Raw genomic sequence first — 20,960 nt, 5'->3', positions numbered from 1 at the left:
TGCAGAAGAAATTTACAAGAATATTACTAGGACTAGAGGGCATGAGAGACATAGACCAGGGCTAAGTTTTTATTTCTTGGATTGCAGGAGAGTTAGGGGCATCCTTATAGAAATACTTTAAATTATGAAGAACATCAATTATAAGGTTGATGGTAATAGTATTTCCCCAGAGTAGTGGGCACAGTACTTAGATGGATATGGGCTGAATGCAGGAAATTGGTACTAGATGGGACAGCACTGTAGCCAGCATGAAGAGCCTGTATTTGTGTCGTACCGCTCTGTCTCCATGCTATTCCTGATTTGAGACATTATGCTGATGATAGTTGGGAGGGATGATCCAGATTAGAGAACGTGTCTTACGAGGAAAGAATGCATGAGCTTCAGCTTTTCTCTTTGAATCAACTGAAGATAAGAGGCAACTTGATGGAGGTGTACAAGAGAGGAAAAAGGGGGACCTGGTTTCAGTTCACTGGTGTGATTTAAGCACAACTGAAGCACGAGTTTTTAGTCTGACATTTGGAGACGAAGTGATGTGTTTGGTGGAAGTGCTCCTCAGTTCAGGGGCAGTGTTCATGGACGGAGTTTGATTGGAGATACTGTTCCCTTCGGATTCCCAAGTTCTCATCCCTAGGCAGGCTTTGGGGAGGTTGCCTTGATATCCATTTGGCTCTACTGTGTCATAGCAAGGTTAGGCAGAGACATTAGGAAGAGAAGTAAAACCCAGCCTCTGTGATAGTTTGATTGTTCTGTAAGAAGGATCTGAGGGCATCGCAGTGCAAAGAGAGATTGGTTATCAATCATTCCAAGATGTTCAGGCAAGGTATTTTTACAGACACCATCAAGGAACATCTGTTACACCTCACAACACGCTGGAGGAACTCAGCAGGTCGGGCAGCATCCGTAGAAAAGATCGGTCGACGTTTTGGGCCCTAAAGGTTCCGGCCCGAAACGTCGACTGATCTTTTCCACGGATGCTGCCCGACCTGCTGAGTTCCTCCAGCATATTGTGAGTGTTGCTTTGACCCCAGCATCTGCAGATTATCTTGTGTTTATGATCTGTTACACCTGTTGTGGGCAGCGTATGAAACAGCAAGAATAAACAAGCCAGCTGCAAACTATCTGCAGCCTTGGACATACAGTATGGGTATACAGGTCTAGTGGCAGAGGAAAGTGGCAAGCTAAAGTGTGATGGAGCACCAGTACCCAGTAATCACTTGCTTTATGAGATACTTGCAAGTCCAGACAATTTAAACCTGTTTCTAATACGAAATCTCCTGATTCATTTTACAGCTCATTCAGAAACAAGGAATCTGGAATTTTCTTTGCTCAATGGCTTTGCCATTCAGGTCTGAAGATTTACCTCCTCGCTCAGAATAAAATAAAGAGGCTATGAGGAAAAATAACATCTGTATACAGATGTGTTGGAGAAAGGAGGAAGGGAGTTCTTTTTACATTATATGTTAATGATTTGGATGATGCAATTGATGGCTTTGTTGCAAAATTTGCAAATGTTACGAAGTTAGGTGGAGAGGCACCTCAGAGTTGAACTGCATGTGCCTGTAACAAGAGCTGTATAACTCATCTCCTTTTACCTTAGGCCACGAACTAATCAATCACCCTTGCTGTGGACCACCTGGAGGTCCAAGCTGCTCTTGTTACACCACATGCAGTACAACTCTTTGAGTGATATTACAGAAAGTTTGAAGTTAATAACTCATCTCCTTCTACCTTAGGCCACAAACCTATCAATCACCTCTGCTGTGGACCACTTCTACAAAGAAGGGATCCGTATGCTCCACAACCACTGGACTAAGTGTGTAAATGTAGGAGGGGACTAAGTTGAAAAATAAATGTGCTAGGTTTTCTAAAATTGACTCCTTCTACCTTAGGCCACAAACTTATCAATCACTCCTCATAGAATATAAAAAGCAAGGATGTAATGCTGAGACTTTATAAAGCACTGGTGAGGCCTCACTTAGAGTATTGTGAACAGTTTTGAGCCCCTTATCTGAGAAAGGATATGCTGAAACTGGAGAGGATTCAAAGGACATTCACAAAAACGATTCCAGATTTAAACAGCTCGTCATATAAAGACCTTTGGTTGGCTCTGGTCCTGTGTTCAGTAGAATGCAGGAGAATGAGGGGGGACTTCATGAGTGGATGTGGAGAGGATGTTTCCTGTGGTGACAGAGTCAAAGACCAGAGGACCCAAGCCTCAGATAAAGGAGTGTCCTTTTAGAGTGGAGATGGAGAGGAATTTCTTTAGCCAGAGAGTGATGAATCTGTGGAATTCTTTGCCACGGGCAGCTGTGGAGGCCAAGTCTATATGTATATTTAAGGTAGAGATTGATAGATTCTTGATCAGTCAGGGCATGAAGGGATATAGGGAGAAGGCAGGAGATTGGCCTGAGAGGGAAAAAATGGATCAGCCAAGATAAATTGGCAGAGCAGACTCGATGGGCCAAATGGCCTAATTCTGCTCCTATGTCTTATAGTATCCTTCTAAATAATATTTTGTACACATCAAATGAAGAAGTTCTCAGAAGAGCCCAAGCAGTTCCATCACTCATACCAACAATAAGAGAAAGACAACTCAGATTCCTAGAACACATCATGCGGAAAGATGAACAAGAAAAACACATACTCTCTGGAAAGATTGAGGGAAGCAAACCTAGAGGAAGACCTTGGCTTATGTACATCAAAAGCATAGCCAGGAGGCTACACATCGAGGAAATGGAAGTCATCCAAAAAACGAAGGATAGATCTATATGGAAAACCATGGTCACCATAGTCCGCATCGGATGTGGTACCTAGACAGACACAGAATAGAATTTTACTAATATACAGGATGCTCCTAATTAGTAGAAAGCTTATTTAAGCATTGGACAACTTCAAATTTACTTGGAAGAGTATAAATTTGATTGCCACAGTAAAATACAGACAGGAAATAAAACACTAAAGGTGCTATAAGGCTGAAACAGTGCTAGCAATCACCAATTGAGTTTCAATTACTGTCACTGTCTGAAAGTTTTGTACAATCTCCCTGCACGGATTTCCTCTGGGTGCTCGGGTTTCCTCCATATTCCAAAGATGTATGCAGCTAGATTCAGTGTTAGTGAGTTGTGGGTATGCTATATTTGTGCCAGAAGCATGGTGACACTTGTGGGCTGCCCCCAGCATAATCCACAGACTGTGTTGGTCATTGATGCAAAACAATGCACTTCAGTGTACCTTTTGACATACCCGTGACGAATCGGGACAAATTTTATCTCAATATTTAAAACAAAAACACTCCTGCCAGAGTGTTATAGTAAGTAGGGAGAGTCCATCTACAGGTTTGGAAGACATTACAGTGAAAAAAGACATGGCGAAGAGCTGGGTGGGAATAGTCAAATGGGAACACACAACAGCTCTGCACAAGAACAGCCCAAGGTTAACAATATTATCTTCTTCACTTGTGCTGGACGTGCATGAGAAGCAGCATCTACATGTTGTTCTGTGCTTTGGAAGACTGGCTCCATTGTCTTCAGTTTAGCATAAGTGACTGGAAGTGTACGTATCTCTCTTGAAGCTTTTGGGTAGAAAATGTGAAATGGTTAACTGTTATGTTCATGGAATAAAAGAAGATGAAAATAAAAGGAAATAAATAATGCCCTCCCTATCTCCCTCTCTCCCTGTAACTCTGTATAAAGAAGGCTCTCAGGAAGTTATAGCAAGTTTCAACTGATGATTTCAATTTATAATTGAATAGTTTTGAATAGTAGGATTATGATGTAAAACAGTGTAGATCAATAGCTCAATGGCAATATTTCCAATATTATAGATTGCAGAAGGAATGGTCTACCTTGAAGAGAAACGTTGCATTCACAGAGACCTACGGACTGAAAATGTCCTCCTTACAGAAATGCTCTGTTGTAAGATCTGTGACTTTGGCCTTGCACGACTGCTTGAGAGTGATCGGTGCAGGATGACAGATGGTAAGAATAGCTTTAACTTCCGACACAAATAGATCGACTGCAGCTTTTAACCAGTCAGCATTTGGTGCAGAATGTGCTTTTCTTGATCTTGCTCGTTAATCAATCATCAAACTATAAATGGGAATTGGCTGCCATCAGAACAGAGGCCATCCAATTTTTGCATCCATTCAAAACAAAATGAAAAAAAGATGAGGGCATAAGAAATAGAACAAGGGCATAAGAAGGGATGGCCATTTGGGCCCTCAAACTGGTTCCACCATTCCTCAGGATCTTTGACAACCCTTTGATTCTATTACATCCAGGAATTTTCTAAATCTGTTGCAAATTTCATTGAGATCTCCTCATGAGCTCAAATACAGCTTCTATTCTATTTATATAAGACAATTGAATGGGCCTATTGTACAATAAAGATGAAGTCCTTATCTCTCAACCTAACTTGTCATAGCCTTTGTATTTTATTTGTCTACTCGTACTGCATTTTCTCTGTAAGTATAATACTCTGTTTCTGTATTATGCCATTGCTTTTCCTTTAATACTAGCTATATGAGCTTATGATCTGTCTGAATGGCAAGCAAACAAAGCTTTTCACTGTATCATGGTACATGTGACAACAACAAACCAGTTATCATTTGCCTTTCTACCATCCTCCAGAAATTGCAGGTCCTCACACACCAAATTCACTCTCCCCAGAACCAGTCCAGTGTGCTCCCCTCATGGCAAGTGTCTCTTCTTAGGCAACACATCAGGGCCCTGGTCCCCATGCTTCTCTGAAATTTACCAGCTTCACTTAATTTATTATGCTACCTTACTGTGTAATATCAAAAATAAAAATGAGTTACAAATGTGCCAGAGTATTAATTGGATGACATACCATAGTCTGGAAAATCCGCTGGTCCAGCATCGCCAAAGTCCTGCATATGCAGGATTAATGGAGTTTTACTGGACTTTGCCCCAGAACTTTATCCTGTCCAAAGAATCTCAGCCTTCAAAGGTTAATTTAATATCAGAGAATGTATACAGTATACAACCTGAAACTTGCACTCTTCACAGGCATCCAAGGAACAAGAAACCCCATAGAATGAAAGACAGAAACTTCAAAGCCCTGAAGTCTCCCTTCCCCCATCCTTCACACCAGCAGCAGCAAAAAGCATCAACCCACCTCCCCACTTGTGCCAGCAGCATTACCAACCTCACCACTGCCCACCATGCAAGCACCAGCAAAAGCCCCCCCAAAGAGGTCTTGATCCAGATTCCATCAAAACTACAGTTTGTAACCTGTCACTTTGGTATCTCCGACAGCCTCTCTCTCTCCAGCCTTGGAAGTACTGTTGTAAGATAAATAATGAGTGTTTCCTGTGTATTTTTCCTCCAAAATCTAATGAATCAAAGAATATTTTGCATACCTTAAAATTCTGCCATATTAAAATTTTATTATATGTTTCCAATAGGTTGTAAAGTTCCAATTAAGTGGATGGCACCAGAAATTTTCCTTGAACAGAATTATACCATAAAGTCTGATGTGTGGTCTTTTGGTGTCCTGCTGACAGAAATTGTGTCATATGGTGAGACTCCATTTCCAGGTATGACATTCACGTCACCAGTAGAGTTTTGGAGATAACTAGCTGGTGTTATGAATTCATGGACATTTGTTGTGCCCTTGTAAAAGTGTATGGCACTTTTCAGCTCTTTTTATTTGAAACAGATAAAAGCGCACAAAAATTTGCAATTGATTTATTGAATGGAATAGACGTCTCTCCTCCTGCCTGCTGCCCAGACAGTCTTAATGATATCGTGCTTCAGTGCTGGAATCGGAATTCAGAAGAAAGGCCAACGTTTAAAGACCTTCAAGCCATGCTAATGAAATGTAGCCCAATGCTAAAAACAGAAGTATTACTTTCTGTCAACACTGGAATGCACCAGTAAGCAGAATAAAATTCTTTTTACTCAGCCACACAATAATTTGCACTAAATTATAAAGTAGTTCTGAAAACTGCAGCAATAATCCTGTTTCTTCATTCTATCTGTAGTCTGCACTTCCGGAAAACAAGTTAATGCTTTTGTCTTGTTTTGTGACAGGTAAAAAATTGGGAAGATCGCACAGCATCTAACACACTTGGAAAACAAATCAAATTACATCAGCTAACAAGAAGAGTAGGATGGGGATCCTGGATGAACTTTCATACTGCGTGTTCAAACAGTATAAATACAGCTTTGTAAATTTGATAGCACTTTACTGAAAATAGCAATGTCAAAAATCATTGAAGGATTCATGCCCTTCAATAATAAGACCATAGGTATTTAAGATATGGGAGTAAAATTAGGCCATTTGGCACATTGAGTCTGCTCTGCCCTTTCATCATGGCTGATCCAATTTACCTCTCAGCCCCAGTCTCCTACCTTCTCCTCATATCCCTTCATGCCCTGACCAATCAAGAATCTTTCAACCTCTGCCTTAAATGTCTAAAGCCTTGGCCTCCACAGCTGCCTATGGCAAAGAATCCCACAGATTCACCTCTCATTGTCTCATCTCCATTCTAAAAGGTTGCCCTTCTATTCTGAGGTTGCATGCTCTAAGATTCTAATGTCATTCGACACTAATCCCATATGCTACAGTAAAAATAACCCCAAGGATTATTGTGACACTTTTTAACCACAAAACTCTGGACAACTCTTTTTTTCATATACAACTCTCCAGTATATCATGAGCTCTATTGTTTATAGGGAAGAACTTGCCATTTTAATGAGTTATGTGGTATTTCACTGTACAAGCATCCAAGTAAATGGCAGTGTTTTAAGCAGACTCCCTAGATCCCTGGAAACTATCTAGTCATCATCCCTTTCAGCAATTACAATCTAATACAGTATGTACAGTGTTTACCAAATGCAATCCTGCCTAGTTCCTTTACAATTGCAAGAAGACACAAGAATAAAGGCCAATATACAATTTGTCTTATAAAGAACTACTCATTTCATTGAACAATTAGGCAAGTCTAATCAGGTAGGTACTGAATACACAAATGATAGAAACTCTGTAGATGCTGGAAATCTGAGCAACACACACAAAATGCTGGAGGAACTCAGCAAGCCGTACCTATGGAAAAAAGTACGGTCAATGTTTTGGGCTGAAACCCTTTGGAAGGACTGGAGAAAAAATGCTGAGGAGTTAGATTGGAAAGGTGGTGGGGAGACAGAGAAACACCAGGCAGTACCTGAAGCTTGGAGGGGAAGGGATGAAGCAAAGAGCTAGGAAGTTAGAACCATAGAACCATAGAAACTACAGCACAGAAACAGGCCCTTTGGCCCTTCTTGGCTGTGCCGAACCATTTTCTGCCTAGTCCCACTGACCTGCACACGGACCATATCCCTCCATACACCTCCCATCCATGTATCTGTCCAATTTATTCTTAAATGTTAAAAAAGAACCCGCATTTACCACCTTGTCTGGCAGCTCATTCCATACTCCCACCACTCTCTGTGTGAAGAAGCCCCCCCTAATGTTCCCTTTAAACTTTTCCCTCCTCACCCTTAACCCATGTCCTCTGGTTTTTTTCTCCCCTTGCCTCAGTGGAAAAAGCCTGCTTGCATTCATTCTATCTATATCCATCATAATTTTATATACCAGATTCTTCTACGCTCCAGGGAATAAAGTCCTAACCTATTCAACCTTTCTCTGTAACTGAGTTTCTCAAGTCCCGGCAACATCCTTGTAAACCTCATCTGCACTCTTTCAACCTGATTTATATCCTTCCTGTAATTTGGTGACCAAAACTGAACACAATACTCCAGATTCGGCCTCACCAATGCCTTATACAACCTCATCATAACATTCCAGCTCTTATACTCAATACTTCGATTAATAAAGGCCAATGTACCAAAAGCTCTCTTTACGACGCTATCTACCTGTGACGACACTTTTAGGGAATTTTGTATCTGTATTCCCAGATCCCTCTGTTCCACTGCACTCCTCAGTGCCTTACCATTAACCCTGTATGTTCTACGTTGGTTTGTCCTTCCAACGTGCAATACCTCACACTTGTCAGTATTAAACTCCATCTGCCATTTTTCAGCCCATTTTTCCAGCTGGTCCAAGTCCCTCTGCAGGCTCTGAAAACCTTCCTCACTGTCTACTACACCTCCAATCTTTGTATCATCAGCAAACTTGCTGATCCAATTTACCACATTATCATCCAGATCGTTGATATAGATGACAAATAACAATGGACCCAGCACTGATCCCTGTGGCACACCACTAGTTGATTGGTGAAAGAGAGAAGGCCATGGAAGAAAGAAGAAAGTTGGGGGGAGAGGAGCGCCAGAGGGACTGACTATAAAGTTAGCATGAATTTGTTAAGACATTCGTCAAGGAAACAAACAACACGGCTATTAGGAAGAAATCCATTTGACCAGAGCACCAGCCATGGGAGCTGTGCATTGTGAGATTATGATGACATCTTGTCTATTCCATTCACTGCCTACCCATTCTCGCCAACTTTTCACTGCCAACTTTCAGGAAGATGGAGAAAACCAAGCAAACTGGGTTAAGTTTCAAAACAAGATGTCACAGTCCTGACCGTTAATTCCCCATTTTCTCCCAATCCCAATTCCCTTTGATAGTGGCACACCTGGTTCTCATCAAGACCTGCAGCATAAAAACCCCGGCTTTGCATCCACTCATTGCCAGATCATTGTTTAGCCAGTGTTGTAATTAATGTTCCTGGCCACTTAGCATTGTGTATTTTAAGTTTTACTTCAGTACCGAGGATTACCTGTGTAACTCTGTCTCTCCGTATCAAGATAAGTATTCTAAGTTTTACTTCAGTACTGAGGTTTACCTGTGTAAATCCGTCTCTCTGTGTCAAGAAAAGTATTGTCTACCACTTGCCTTTCTACGCTCCGTGTGAAGATAAGGGTTGCCTGCCGCCTGCCTTTCTGTTTGCCGTTCAACTCCAGCAACACTTCGTGTCAGGTTCCAGCTACGGTCATGCCCTCGTCTGCATCCTAACCCTATCTCCGTGCCAGTGGGTTCGCCCTGTTCCTTGCAACACAAGGTACAGTAGCTTTTATTTTGTGATTAACATACTTTAATTATCAACAGAGAAGCAAAGGTGTGTTAGTCATTTAAGTATGTTAATTGCACGATAAATGTCACTGTACCTACCTGTTTGGATCTGCCTGTTTGATAATTGCAATCAGTAGGTCAGGATGAGGGTTTTACCAGCAATGTGAACATTTACAAGCCATCCCTAACTGCCCTTGAAAAAGCGATGATTCATCACCTTTGAGAACCAAAGCAATCTTTCCGGTGAAGACTTCCACTTGATGTCCTGCCATCAGCCAATCTACCACCATACCTTTGGTGTCTTCTTGCAAGTCAAGTATGTAATCGGCCACTGCAGCAGTCCTGGTAGTACACTATTCATTACGTGCCACCATCCAGACAAACACCCATTTATGCCTGCTCTCTATTTCCTGTTATCTAGCCAATCTTCTACCCTCTCAAATGGGTTACCTCCACGGCTCGGCCTTTTATTTTCTACAATAGTATTTCATGAAATATCCTTTCAAGTGCCCTCTTGACATTTTTTTTAAAAAATATATTATTTTATTGAGTCCCCCTCCCCAGCCTCGCCCTCTTGACATCTAATGATTCAATTGATCTACCTTCATCCACAGCACACTTCTTGGAAGAAGACTGATAAATTGGTTAATCATAGTTCCTTTTCAACAAACTGTTCATTTTGCCTGAGTAATTTAAATTTTGCTGTGGACTGCTATTATGTAAATAATTACACGTCCTGTTTCCAAAAACTTCCCTCTAAGACATGTTAAGACATTTAATCTGCAGTTCCCCGTCTTCTGTCTCTTTAAAAAAGGAGTTGCAATCCAGAACAAATTTCTCTTAATCTAGCAAATTCTGGAGAATTAAAACCAATGACTCGACTATCTTACTAGCCATTTCTTTAAGATCCTATGACGAAATCCTTGGGGAACCAGAGACTTGCCAGCCTGGATCTCCATCAATTTGCTCAGTGCCACTTTCTTGGGGATAGTAATTTTCCTGAGTTCCAGTTTTGATTTACAGCTATTTTTGGGTGTTTCTTCCTATAGTGAAGACTGATGCAAAATAATTTTTAACTCTTCTGCCTTCTTTTACTTTATATGTCAATGAATTGGATGATACAAAAGCAAAGACGTAACGTTGAAACTTTATAAAGCACTGGTGAGGCTTCACTTGGAGTATTGTGAGCAGGTTTGGGCCCCTTATAAGACCATAAGACATAGGAGCAAATTAGACCATCTGGCCTATCGAGTCTGCTCCGCCATTCAATCATGGCTGATCCTTTTTTTTCCTATCTTCTCCTCAGCCCCAGTTCCCGGCCTTCTCCCTGTAACCTTTGATGAGATGTCCAATCAAGAACCTATCAATCTTTGCCTTAAATACACCCAACAACCTGGCCTCTACAGCTGCCATGTGGCAACAAATTCCACAAATTTACCACCCTTTGGCTAAAGAAATTCCTCAGCATCTCTGTTTTGAAAGGGCACCCCTCTATCCTGAGGCTGTGCCCTCTTGTCTGAGACTCTCCCACCATGGAAACATCCTTTCCACATCTACTCTGTCTAGGCCTTTCAACATTCGAAAGGTTTCAATGAGATCCCCCCTCAGCCTTCTGAATTCCAGCGAGTACAAACCCAGAGCCATCAAACGTTCATAGAAACATAGAAAGCCTTCAGCACAATACAAGCCCTTCGGCCCACAATGCTGTTCCTTGTATGATAATCCTTAGAAAGGATGTACTGAAACTAGGGAGGGTACATAGGTTTATGAAAATGATTCTAGGATTGAATAACTTGTCATATGAAGAATGTATGATGGCTCTTGGCCTGTATTCTGAGAATTCAGAAGAATGAGGGATGACCTCATTAAAATCTATCAAATGCTGAAAAGCCTTGATAAGAGTGGATGGGCCAACTGGCCTAACTCTGCTCCTGTATCTTATGGTCTTATAGTCTTCTCCTTGTTTACCATTGTATGAACTACATTAACTCATTACCTGTATTTACTGTATATTGCCAAATATTTATAGCTTGTGCTCTAATTTTGCCTTTATTAACCTTTTGAACATATATTTTATATCATGTTTTTTTTCTGACCTGCCACCCTTCTCTGTGTTTTTGCTTTAAGTGACTAACTATATTTAAGTTCTTGGAATTTAACTTCCCCTGGAATTTTTATTTCTCTTTGGATTGTACCTGTACAGTGTATTATGGAGGATTCCCTTGTCTGCCATTTTATTGCCATGAATGGAGCCTTTAATCTAATCTACCGGTTCGCCTTGGCACACATTCCTTTCATGCCCTTATTTGACATGAAAATGCTAGTTTTGCACATATTCTTCACTCTTTAACTTCTTGATCTTAAAATTAAATCTTTTCTAAGAAACTATTCCCACAATATTCTGTCGGCTCCGATATTATTTTACCCATCTATTTTTCCTGTCTATATAGATTTTAACTTCAGGTAATTTTCCCCCGCCCCCTTTACTCTATTTCCTTTCCCCATTCTGGCTCCCCTCTCACCCATTCTTTTCACCTCACCTGCCCATCACCTCCCACCAATGCTCCTCCTCCTTCCCCTTCTCCCATGGTCTATTGACCTCTCCGATTAGATTCCTTCTTCTTCAGCCTTTTACCTCTTCCACCTATCACCTCCCAGCTTCTCACTTCTTTCCCCCTTCCTCCACCCACCCACCTGGTTTCACCTGTCACCTGCCAGCTTGTGCTCCTTCCTCTCCCCCTACCCTTACTCTGGCTTCATTCCCTCTTCCTAATGAAGGCTCCCAGCCTGAAGCATCAACTGTTTAATCCTCTCCTTATTGCTGCCTGACCTGCCGAGTTCCTCCAGCATTTAGCGCTTGTTGCTCTGAATTTCCAGCATCTGCAGAATCTCTCGTTTTGGTCTGGCAAACTTAGACTCCTGCTGTATCATTTTGGTCGGCGTTACAGCCAGGATCCAGAAACTACTTTAACTGGCATTTCTTGCGATGTCACTTCTCACCACTGGCATTGTGTAATTTGCCAAGGCACAGATGAATCATTGTATTGGAATAAAACTACCCTTTTCCTATTCATGTACTCAGTTAATATCACCATGATACCATTCAAAAATGTAAGCTCTTGTCTTCATCTCAGCTCTACAATAGTGTTCATTGAGGTGCAGGCTACTTTTAAATGGTGATAATCTCACTGAACTTCCCATCTTCTGAACAGGTAACATGAGTAAGTGTGCAACTAGCAATGGTACCTCCTACAGATTAGTAAAGCCAGATCACAACAGTAGATTGGTTCTTCCAAAGTTGTCAGACAGACATAGAGCATGACCTGTAGATTTGCAGCACCTGCAAAAGTCACCCCAATGATTTAAAAATTAAAAAACTATATATTAAGAAAGCTATATTCTTTAGTTTTGCCATAAGTGATTGGTACATAGTCCAGTAACAGGTAAAATTATCTGGTACAACTCAAGCCACTCAGTTTATATATAAACATAGTTTATAAAAATAATGAATTGGTAATTATGATCACAAAACTGATGATGATTTTGCAGTGAAAATACACAGCAATTTGATTAACTGGGGACTTCCAACTAACTGAGGCATGAAGTCCAAATGAGACAAACTTCAGCAAATCACAACCACAATGCAAATGCAGCTCACTTGTTTTGGGTCTGTATTAGAAAAATATAGTGCAAAGTGGACAACACAATGCAGAAAAAGCATCGCAGTGAAACCAAATTTCTAATTATTTTGTTATGTAAGGGTTTTTAAACCATTGAACACATCTACACAGAGCGCTGACACAAGAAAGCAGCATCCATCATCAGGGACCCTTACCACCCAGCTCATGCTCTCTTCTCACTGCTGGCATCAAGAAGGTGGTACAGGAACATCAGGACACACCTCCAGGTTCAGGGACACTTATTACCCCTCAACCACCAGGCTTTTGAACCAAACGTTCGAAACATTGTGGGCTGAAGGGCTTGTATTGTGCTGAAGGCTTTCTATGTTTCTATGAACGTTTGATGGCTCTGGGTCTGTACTCGCTGGAATTCAGAAAAATAGCCCCATTACTGAAATGTTCCCACAAACAATGGACTCACTTTCAAGGACTCAATGTCTCATGTTCTTGATATTTATTGTTTACTTTATTTATTATTATTAATTCCTTTTTTCATACTTGCACAATTTGTTACCCTTTGCACACTGGTTGTCTGTCTTGTTGGGTACAGTCTTTCATTCATTCTATTATGGTTATTGAATTTATTGAGTATGCCCAAAAGAAGATGAATCTATGGTGACACATATGTACTTTGATAATACATAGATGGTTAAAGAAATTTTAAAAATAAATATCTCATGCATTTTATAAATCTCTTTTGTATCTCTATGTCAATAAAGTCTTTGTAAATATGTATACCATTATAATGAAATAAATGCCGAATAACTTAAGAAGTCCACCTTGTCACTAATTTCTGTAGTTCCATCTCTCGATGAATCTAAAAAATAGAACACAATGGCATAGTACAGGCCGTATGGGCCACGATATCGTGCCAATGTTTTAACCTACTCTTAAATCAATCTATCCCTTCCTTTGACATAGCCCTCCATTTTTATAGAACACAGAACACTAACAATTTTGTTTCAGGGCTTGGTAGAAATGGATAGTCCCAGAAGAGTCTTGAAATAATCTATATATAAAATTGATATAATCTAGTAATACATTATTTAGCTTCAAAGGATAAGGACTTGTTGACAATTAACAGTGGTGCACCTCAGGGAAGTGTGCTTAGCCCACTGCTCTACTCTCTCTAAATCCATGACTGTGTGGCTAGGCACAGCTCAAGTGCAATCTATAACTTTGCTGATGATTGTTGGCAGAATCTCAGATGGTGATGAGAGGTCGTACAAGAGCAAGATATACCAGCTAGTGGAGTGGAGACATAGCATCAACCTTGCACTCAACATCAGTAAGACTACAGAGCTGATTGCAGACTTCAGAAAGGGTAAGATGGGGGAACACACACCGGTCCTCATAGAAGGATCAGTGAGCAATGTCAAGTTCCTGGGTATTCAAAACTTAAGCCTGGTCCCAAAATAGCAATGCAGCTATAAAGAAGGTAAGCCAGTGACTATATTTCATTAGGACCTTGAAGAGATTTAGTATGTAACCTAAACCACTGACTAATTTCTACAGATGTACCATGGAGAACATTCTAACTGGCTGCATCACCGTCTGGTATGGGGTGGGGGTGGGAATGGAGGAGAGGAAGGACCAAAGATGCTTTTTTTTTTAAAGCAGTTGGATACATCTGAATGGCTTGCTAGGCCACTTCAGAGGGCATTTAAGAATTAACCACATCTGGAGTAACACATAGGTAAGGATGGCAGGATTCCTCCCCTAAAGAACATTAGTGAACCAGATGGGTTTTTACGACAATCGACATGGTTTCATACTCATCAGATATTTTTATAGAATTCAAATTCACCATTTGCCATGGTGGGATTCAAACTCATATCCCTGGCATATAATTGGGTCTCTGGATTATTGAGCCAGTGGTAATCACCACTATGCCAAATCAGGACCTTGATAATATCCAGATCTGGGTGACAAGTGGCAAATATCATTCAAGCCATGCAAGTGACAGGCACTGACCATCTCCAACAAGAGAGGCTTTAACCATCATCCCTTGACATTCAGTGGCATCACTATCACCGTATACCCTACTATCAACCTGGGGTTTAACATTGGCAGGAAACAGAACTGGTCTAGCCATATAAACACCGTGGCTACCAGAGCAGGTCAAAGTCTAGGAATCCTGAGGCATGTAATTTACCTCCTGCCTCCCCAAAACCTGTCCACCATCTACAAGGCTCAGGTCAGGAGTGTAATGGAATGCTTGCCACTCGCCTGGATGAGTTCAGCTCCATCAACACTCAAGAAGCTTGATACCATCCAGTGCAAGGCAGCCCACTTGATTAGAACCCCTTCCACAAGCATCCAATCCCTCCACCGTTCATGAACAGTTGCAGCAGTGTACTATCTACGAGATGTACTGCAACAACACACCAAAATTCCTAAGGTAGCATCTTTCAGATCCACGACTACCGCCATCTAGAAGGACAAGAACAACGGGTACCTGGGAACACCACCACTTGGAAATCCCCCTCCAAGTTACTGCCCATCCTGACTTGGAAACAAATCACTGTTCCTTCATTGTCACTGAGTCAAAACCATGGAATTCCCTCCCTAACAGCACTGTGGGTGTACCTACACCTCAGGGACTACAGCGGTTCAAGAAGGCAGCTCATCACCACCTTCTCAAGGGCAACTAGGGATGGGCAATAAATGCTGGCTTAGCTGGCGATGCCCACATCCCGTAAAAGAATACATTGAAAAAGAGCTGCAGGGAGTTGTAAAGTAAGTCCTCTCCACCATGGGCACTGGACTCCGTAGTATCCCAGACATCTTAGGAAGGTGGCATTCATCATTGAGGACTCCAATATCCAGAACATGCCCTCTTCTCATTGTTACCATCAGGATGGAGGTACACATTCAATTATTCAGGAACAGCTTCTTCCCCTCTGCCATACGATTTCTTGTCATTGAACCATGAAAACTACCTCACTATTTTTTTTATTTCTGTTTTTGCACTCGTTATTTAATATGATTATTATATATTTTTCTATATTGTAAAGTATTGCATTGTACTGCTGCCACAAAGTTAACAAATTTCATGACATTATATCAAACCTGATTCTGTATGTGAACTTACATTTGATCATATTTGAAGGAACCCTTTAAAGAAAGGTGTATCATACATAAATTCTGATTCACCTACAAATGAGGAAATACGGAGCTCCAGGCTGCTACCCTTCCCTGACAAAGAAACCTCCTTGCCACTATCCTTGGATTCACCATCCAATTGTCTTCCATCAGTACTGGCTTTAACTGTCAGCAAAGAGGAGTACTGACATCAAATCTGGAAAAGAGAGACTTTATTTCATCAACCAACAACATTTATTTGAAGTAATGAAAAATGCCTCTGATGAACAAGGTACAATCTGACACCACATGATTTAACTTCATACTTCTTGCAGCAAGCATATTTAGCCAATCAGTAACTTCGAACACATGACACATTGGAATGTGCAAAATACCTTGCAAAGATTGCAAGCCTCAGATTTAAATGGAAAGAGTGCCCAGCTCAGGCAAGTGCATCACTGTATTTCTCAGTCCTAAATGTGTTGGTTCCACTGATCTTCTGTCAAGTGAAGAAATGCAGACACTGGAAATCTGAAATAAAAATAGAAAATGCTGGGAAAAAAACAGCAGATCCGACAGTATCTGTGGAAAAAGGAACAGTTAATGTTGAAGTTTGAAGACACTTCTTCAATAAATTCTTTATTTATAGCAGGACAATAATTCCAAATCATGTGGTTCCATGAACTGCAAGATACAAAACCACAAGTCTTTTAAAAGGATGAATTCTCAACCCTTTCTGCATATCATATTTTGGTCCGGTGTTCAGTAGAAGTTCTTAAATAAACTTCTACCTCTGTAAATTGATGGTAATCAGAGAGCTTGAGCTAGAGTCAAGGTTAAGATCTCATGATCTGCATCACTCAACAGTTGGAAAATCAGCAAACCACTTAATTGGAATTGCACTGTACAGTCTCTAAGCAATGTGTTTAGATGTGAACAATTGTGCATATTCAAGTAAAAAGCAAGATTATTTTAACATGAGTTCAATGGTGCTTTAAACTTCAGAAAAATCTGTAGCTTTGAAAAATTTTGGCTTACACCTTGTGATACATTAACAAGCCAGAACAGTCAATATAGCTTCAGGAAAACTTCCAGCATAAGCAATTATAGTTTCATATGAAATTGTTTGGATACTCTCACAACAATATAGAACATAATGAAAATGAAATGAAAAACTCTCAATGTTTCTAGCATTGTCAGTGAACTGACACAGCTAGACAGCTACAAGTTATAATGTGAAGGTTTCAAGATGACAAGCTTGGAATGAGTTTCCCAAGTCAGCATGAAAAGTGCACACAAATTTTATCTAAACCAGCCAAAGATCCCAAGGAGAAACAGCCGTCAAAAATGCTGGCGGGGTACTTAATCAAGAACGAGATTTTTCTATGCTCACAAGAGCTTGTGGAAGGCACTTCCAATGAAACTATCCCAACAGTTTCTTCTGCAGGCACATGTTTCTATTAACAACGAGTCTTCAGAACATCAGCCCAAAATGTGGCTTGGTTAGGGTTAAAACCAAACAATTATGGCAAACCAATTAGGACAAAACACACAAGAAGCTGGTTTTCTTTGAACTGTTTTCAACAACACTGGAGTGAAAACACAGTGTTTAATTAGAGGTCCGGTGACAAAGCATCTGCTTCTTTCACTAGGTAGTTTCCTGAAGCTAAGCAGATTGATAGAGCCCTTCTGTGGCTGTGAAGAAGTCCTCCAGAATACTCTGTAAGTATTCAAATGTGGGTCTATCTTCTGGAGCAGTTTTCCAGCAGTTCAACATGATATCATAGAGTTCATTTGAGCAGCTGTCGGGGCGAGGCATTCGATAGCCGCGTTCTAAACTCCGGATTACTTCAGGGTTGCTCATCCCTGCAGAACACAAGTGGTAACCAACAAATAATCAGCAAAGTAACTCTTCTAGGATTTCACATGAGGAATAGTCAATTACATGAAACTCACATACACCTACAGGAGAAATCAGTGTGGGGGTTTCCAGCCTCTACCTGCCTACTTAACGTCATGTTAATTCTTACTCTTGCCACTGCATCAAGTTACTTGAATATCAGCAGCTAATACCTTGCTGAGCCAAATAGGCTCAAGACAATGCCCAAGGATCATCAAGGGTCAGGGGATTTTTTTCTTGAGTGGCGGCAGGGGATACCGGAACATGAGGGAGGCAGCCATGCCAAATTGCCCTAGGTCTCTGACCTCACATCTCTGAAGTTCAATACAAACAAGTCTCCAGAAGTGTCAATTAGGATAACTGAAACCTCGGTAATGTAGAAGTCGTAATTCAAGATGTTAAAGCCTCTTATCCAATCATATTTTGTGTGAATCATGAACCACCTGGTAGTTCTTTTTCCCCTCCTCCCACCTTTGAAATCAACTCCTCAGCTTCTTTTCTCCAGTCCTGCCAAAGGTTTTCGGCCCGAAACGTCGGCTGTACTTTCTTCCACTGATGATGCCTGGCCTGCTGAGTCCCTCCAGCACTTTGTGTGTATTACTCAGAGCTCCATCAGGCTTGATGTGTTGCAAAATGTTATATGCATTCAGTAATGCCCTACATCGAGTACTATTTACTTGGCATTTTGAATTTGCCAATATATCCAGAGGATATAATCCAGTTCCCACTTTGGCCCGTGGCCTAAGGGATCATGGTAAGATGACCGTCATATCAAATCATGCACGTATTCTAAGGGAGGAGTGGGGTCATGTTAAATTAAATACATCACTGCTACAACCTTGTCTCACTGATTTAATGGATCTTTCTTGGAGTGGCATGGACTGCCTTTTATATTGTCTATATGAAATTATTCTACAGACTATGAGTAAAAGAGGATAAATTTTTCAAGATCCATATTACCTGGATATGGTACTCTCCCATACGTTGTAATTTCCGTTAAAAGTACACCAAAGGACCAGACATCAGACTTGATTGTGAAGGTGCCATAATTAATGGCCTCTGGTGCTGTCCATTTGATAGGGAATTTGGCACCTGCAAAGAAAAATAACAAAAAAAACTGTGATTTTCCTTCCAATTTCTCCACTTTCTCCTTCTGAATGCCTTGATTTATTAGTTATTCAATACCTGTAGGTCCGGAAAGCTAGTTCTGAGAGCTTGCAGTGTGCAAATATTGTGGTGCTGTGCAGGGAGTGAGGGTCATTGACTCTTTATCACGTTGCCCAATGTAGTTTAGTGTAATTAATACAGCACCAACCTGGAACAGGGAACCCAGCTGGTCTATACAGATCCATAGATAAACAGAGCCACTGAAACATTGAGCAGCCAAATAATAATCTGCTTTTAGGAATGTAAAATAGCAATCTTCTTTTTAACAATACATACCTTTCTTTGATTAGAATTAGAATCCAAAAACCCTGTTGACTCATTACCCAGTGCAATGCATTAAAACAATTGAGGATTTATCTATATTAAGAACAGCCTACATTTTTCACATCTGTCCCAATCCTAGAATGATTATGTGGTTAATTATTTATAATAATTATACAGTAATCTTCTGAAAATAGTTATTATGTCTTTTAAGCTTCATTTCAGAGGATAAATTTTAGGAAAGTGCTCTTTCAATGAGAGGCTCTGCTCCGTGATTGAAGGATTGAAAATTTTCACCAAACACAGTTGTATTTATCATTCATTTAACGTGACACAGGAGCCCATTCAGACATGTCAACTCCAAGAAAAGTAGTCTCATCAATTCAAATCTCCTTCCTGTCATTGCTCAGTGCTCAGCAATATTCCCTAATATGCTCACCAACTTGGCTTTTTAGTGTCAACACAAAATACTCCGCAGATACTGGGGTCAAAACAACACTCACAACACACTGGAGGAACTCAGCAGGTCAGGCAGCATCCGTGGAAACGATCAGTCAATGTTTCGGGCCAGAACCCTTCGTCAAGACTGAAGAGGGAAGGGGCAGAGGCCCCATAAAGAAGGTGGGGGGAGGGTGGGAAGGAGAAGGCTGGTAGGTGCCAGCTGGTATGAACATTGAATTCTCCAACTTCCAGTAATTCCCTCCCCCTCCCGTCCCCCATCCCAGTTTCATTCTGCCCCCTCCCCCAGCTGCCTATCACCTCCCTCATGGTTCCGCCTCCTTCTACTACCCAGTGTACTTTCCCCTATTCCTTCTTCACCTTTCCTGCCTATCCTCTCCCCCACCCCTTACTGGTTTTTCACCTGGAACCTACCAGCCTTCTCCTTCCCACCCTCCCCCCACCTTCTTTATAGGGCCTCTGCCCCCTCCCCCTACAGTCCTGACGAAGGGTTCCGGCCCGAAACGTCAACCGATCTTTCCCACGGATGCTGCCCGACCCGCTGAGTTCCTCCAGCGTGTTGTGAATGTGTTTTATACAGTATTTTTTGTTAGATGGGGTAGGATTTCTAAAGATTAATTCAAACTGTTGGTCTTTAATACATCTTGAATCTGAAGGAAAGTTGTACTGTATTCAGCTGAACTATTCCTGACCATTTTCCTACTGAAAAATACAATTAACCCCCAGGCCTGAACAACGTCACTTCTCCCTACAGTAGATGTATTTATACCCTCTCAGTGCATTATGAATTGCCTTTCAAATTCATTTATAACCATCAAGAAATCATTCTTATCTACCTTTACCAATGTTTAAAAAATGTCATCATGCTACTCAATGTTCTGAAGAAGGGCCTCAGCCTAAAATATAGACTGTTAATTCATTTCCATAGATGCTGCCTGATTTGCTGTTGCGTTCCTCCAGCAATTTGTGTGCATTGTTCTGGACTTGCAGCATCCGCAGGATTTCTCGTGTTTATAATGCTGTATTCCCACTGTTGTAACAATCAGAGCTTATGCTTTCACTTAAGAACAAGTGACCAGTGCTGGGCAATTTTGTGCCCAAATCCAGAACCAAATGATGACTTTCGCCATATAGGACCCTCAATGACCATTAATGATTATATATTCAACCATGATGTTGTAAAGGAAATAGCACTATTTTTCCCTGCATTATGCAGGCATATAGATGAATGCATCCCTTCCTCACATTAAACCCCTAAATCTGAGCCACAACCTCAAAAGAGCCAGCTAAGGTCCACGCCATCTTGGAATGCAGGTGAAGATTACTGCAGAGTCTAATGCATCCTTTCTTACATCAGGTGGGTACTTTGGTGA

The 20,960-nt window shown here is 41.0% G+C and overlaps 2 protein-coding genes across 8 annotated transcripts in view; one reads left to right on the top strand and one right to left on the bottom strand.

The window, feature by feature from the left end:
* The window catches only part of LOC140210135 (tyrosine-protein kinase fyna), a 48,371-nt gene extending 42,314 nt beyond the window's left edge, over nucleotides 1-6,057 (top strand). The window contains exons 7-11 of the mRNA XM_072279015.1: nucleotides 1,291-1,346; nucleotides 3,824-3,977; nucleotides 5,426-5,557; nucleotides 5,680-5,896; nucleotides 6,054-6,057. Coding sequence (XP_072135116.1) covers nucleotides 1,291-1,346; nucleotides 3,824-3,977; nucleotides 5,426-5,557; nucleotides 5,680-5,896; nucleotides 6,054-6,057 — 563 coding nt within the window. The remainder of the gene's footprint in view (nucleotides 1-1,290; nucleotides 1,347-3,823; nucleotides 3,978-5,425; nucleotides 5,558-5,679; nucleotides 5,897-6,053) is intronic.
* Nucleotides 6,058-16,042: 9,985 nt separating this feature from the next.
* The window catches only part of blk (BLK proto-oncogene, Src family tyrosine kinase), an 83,346-nt gene continuing 78,428 nt past the window's right edge, over nucleotides 16,043-20,960 (bottom strand). For all 7 annotated transcript variants that reach the window (XM_072251445.1, XM_072251441.1, XM_072251447.1 and 4 more), the window contains 2 exons: nucleotides 18,661-18,792; nucleotides 16,043-17,666 (listed from right to left, as the gene is read on the bottom strand). In XM_072251445.1, coding sequence (XP_072107546.1) covers nucleotides 17,467-17,666; nucleotides 18,661-18,792 — 332 coding nt within the window. In that variant the 3' untranslated portion in view covers nucleotides 16,043-17,466. The remainder of the gene's footprint in view (nucleotides 17,667-18,660; nucleotides 18,793-20,960) is intronic.

Source organism: Mobula birostris, chromosome 2, assembly GCF_030028105.1.
Source record: "Mobula birostris isolate sMobBir1 chromosome 2, sMobBir1.hap1, whole genome shotgun sequence".
Taxonomy (NCBI): Eukaryota; Metazoa; Chordata; class Chondrichthyes; order Myliobatiformes; family Myliobatidae; genus Mobula; species Mobula birostris.
Note: the sequence above shows the minus strand (reverse complement) of the source record. Positions and strands in the feature narration are given on the sequence as shown.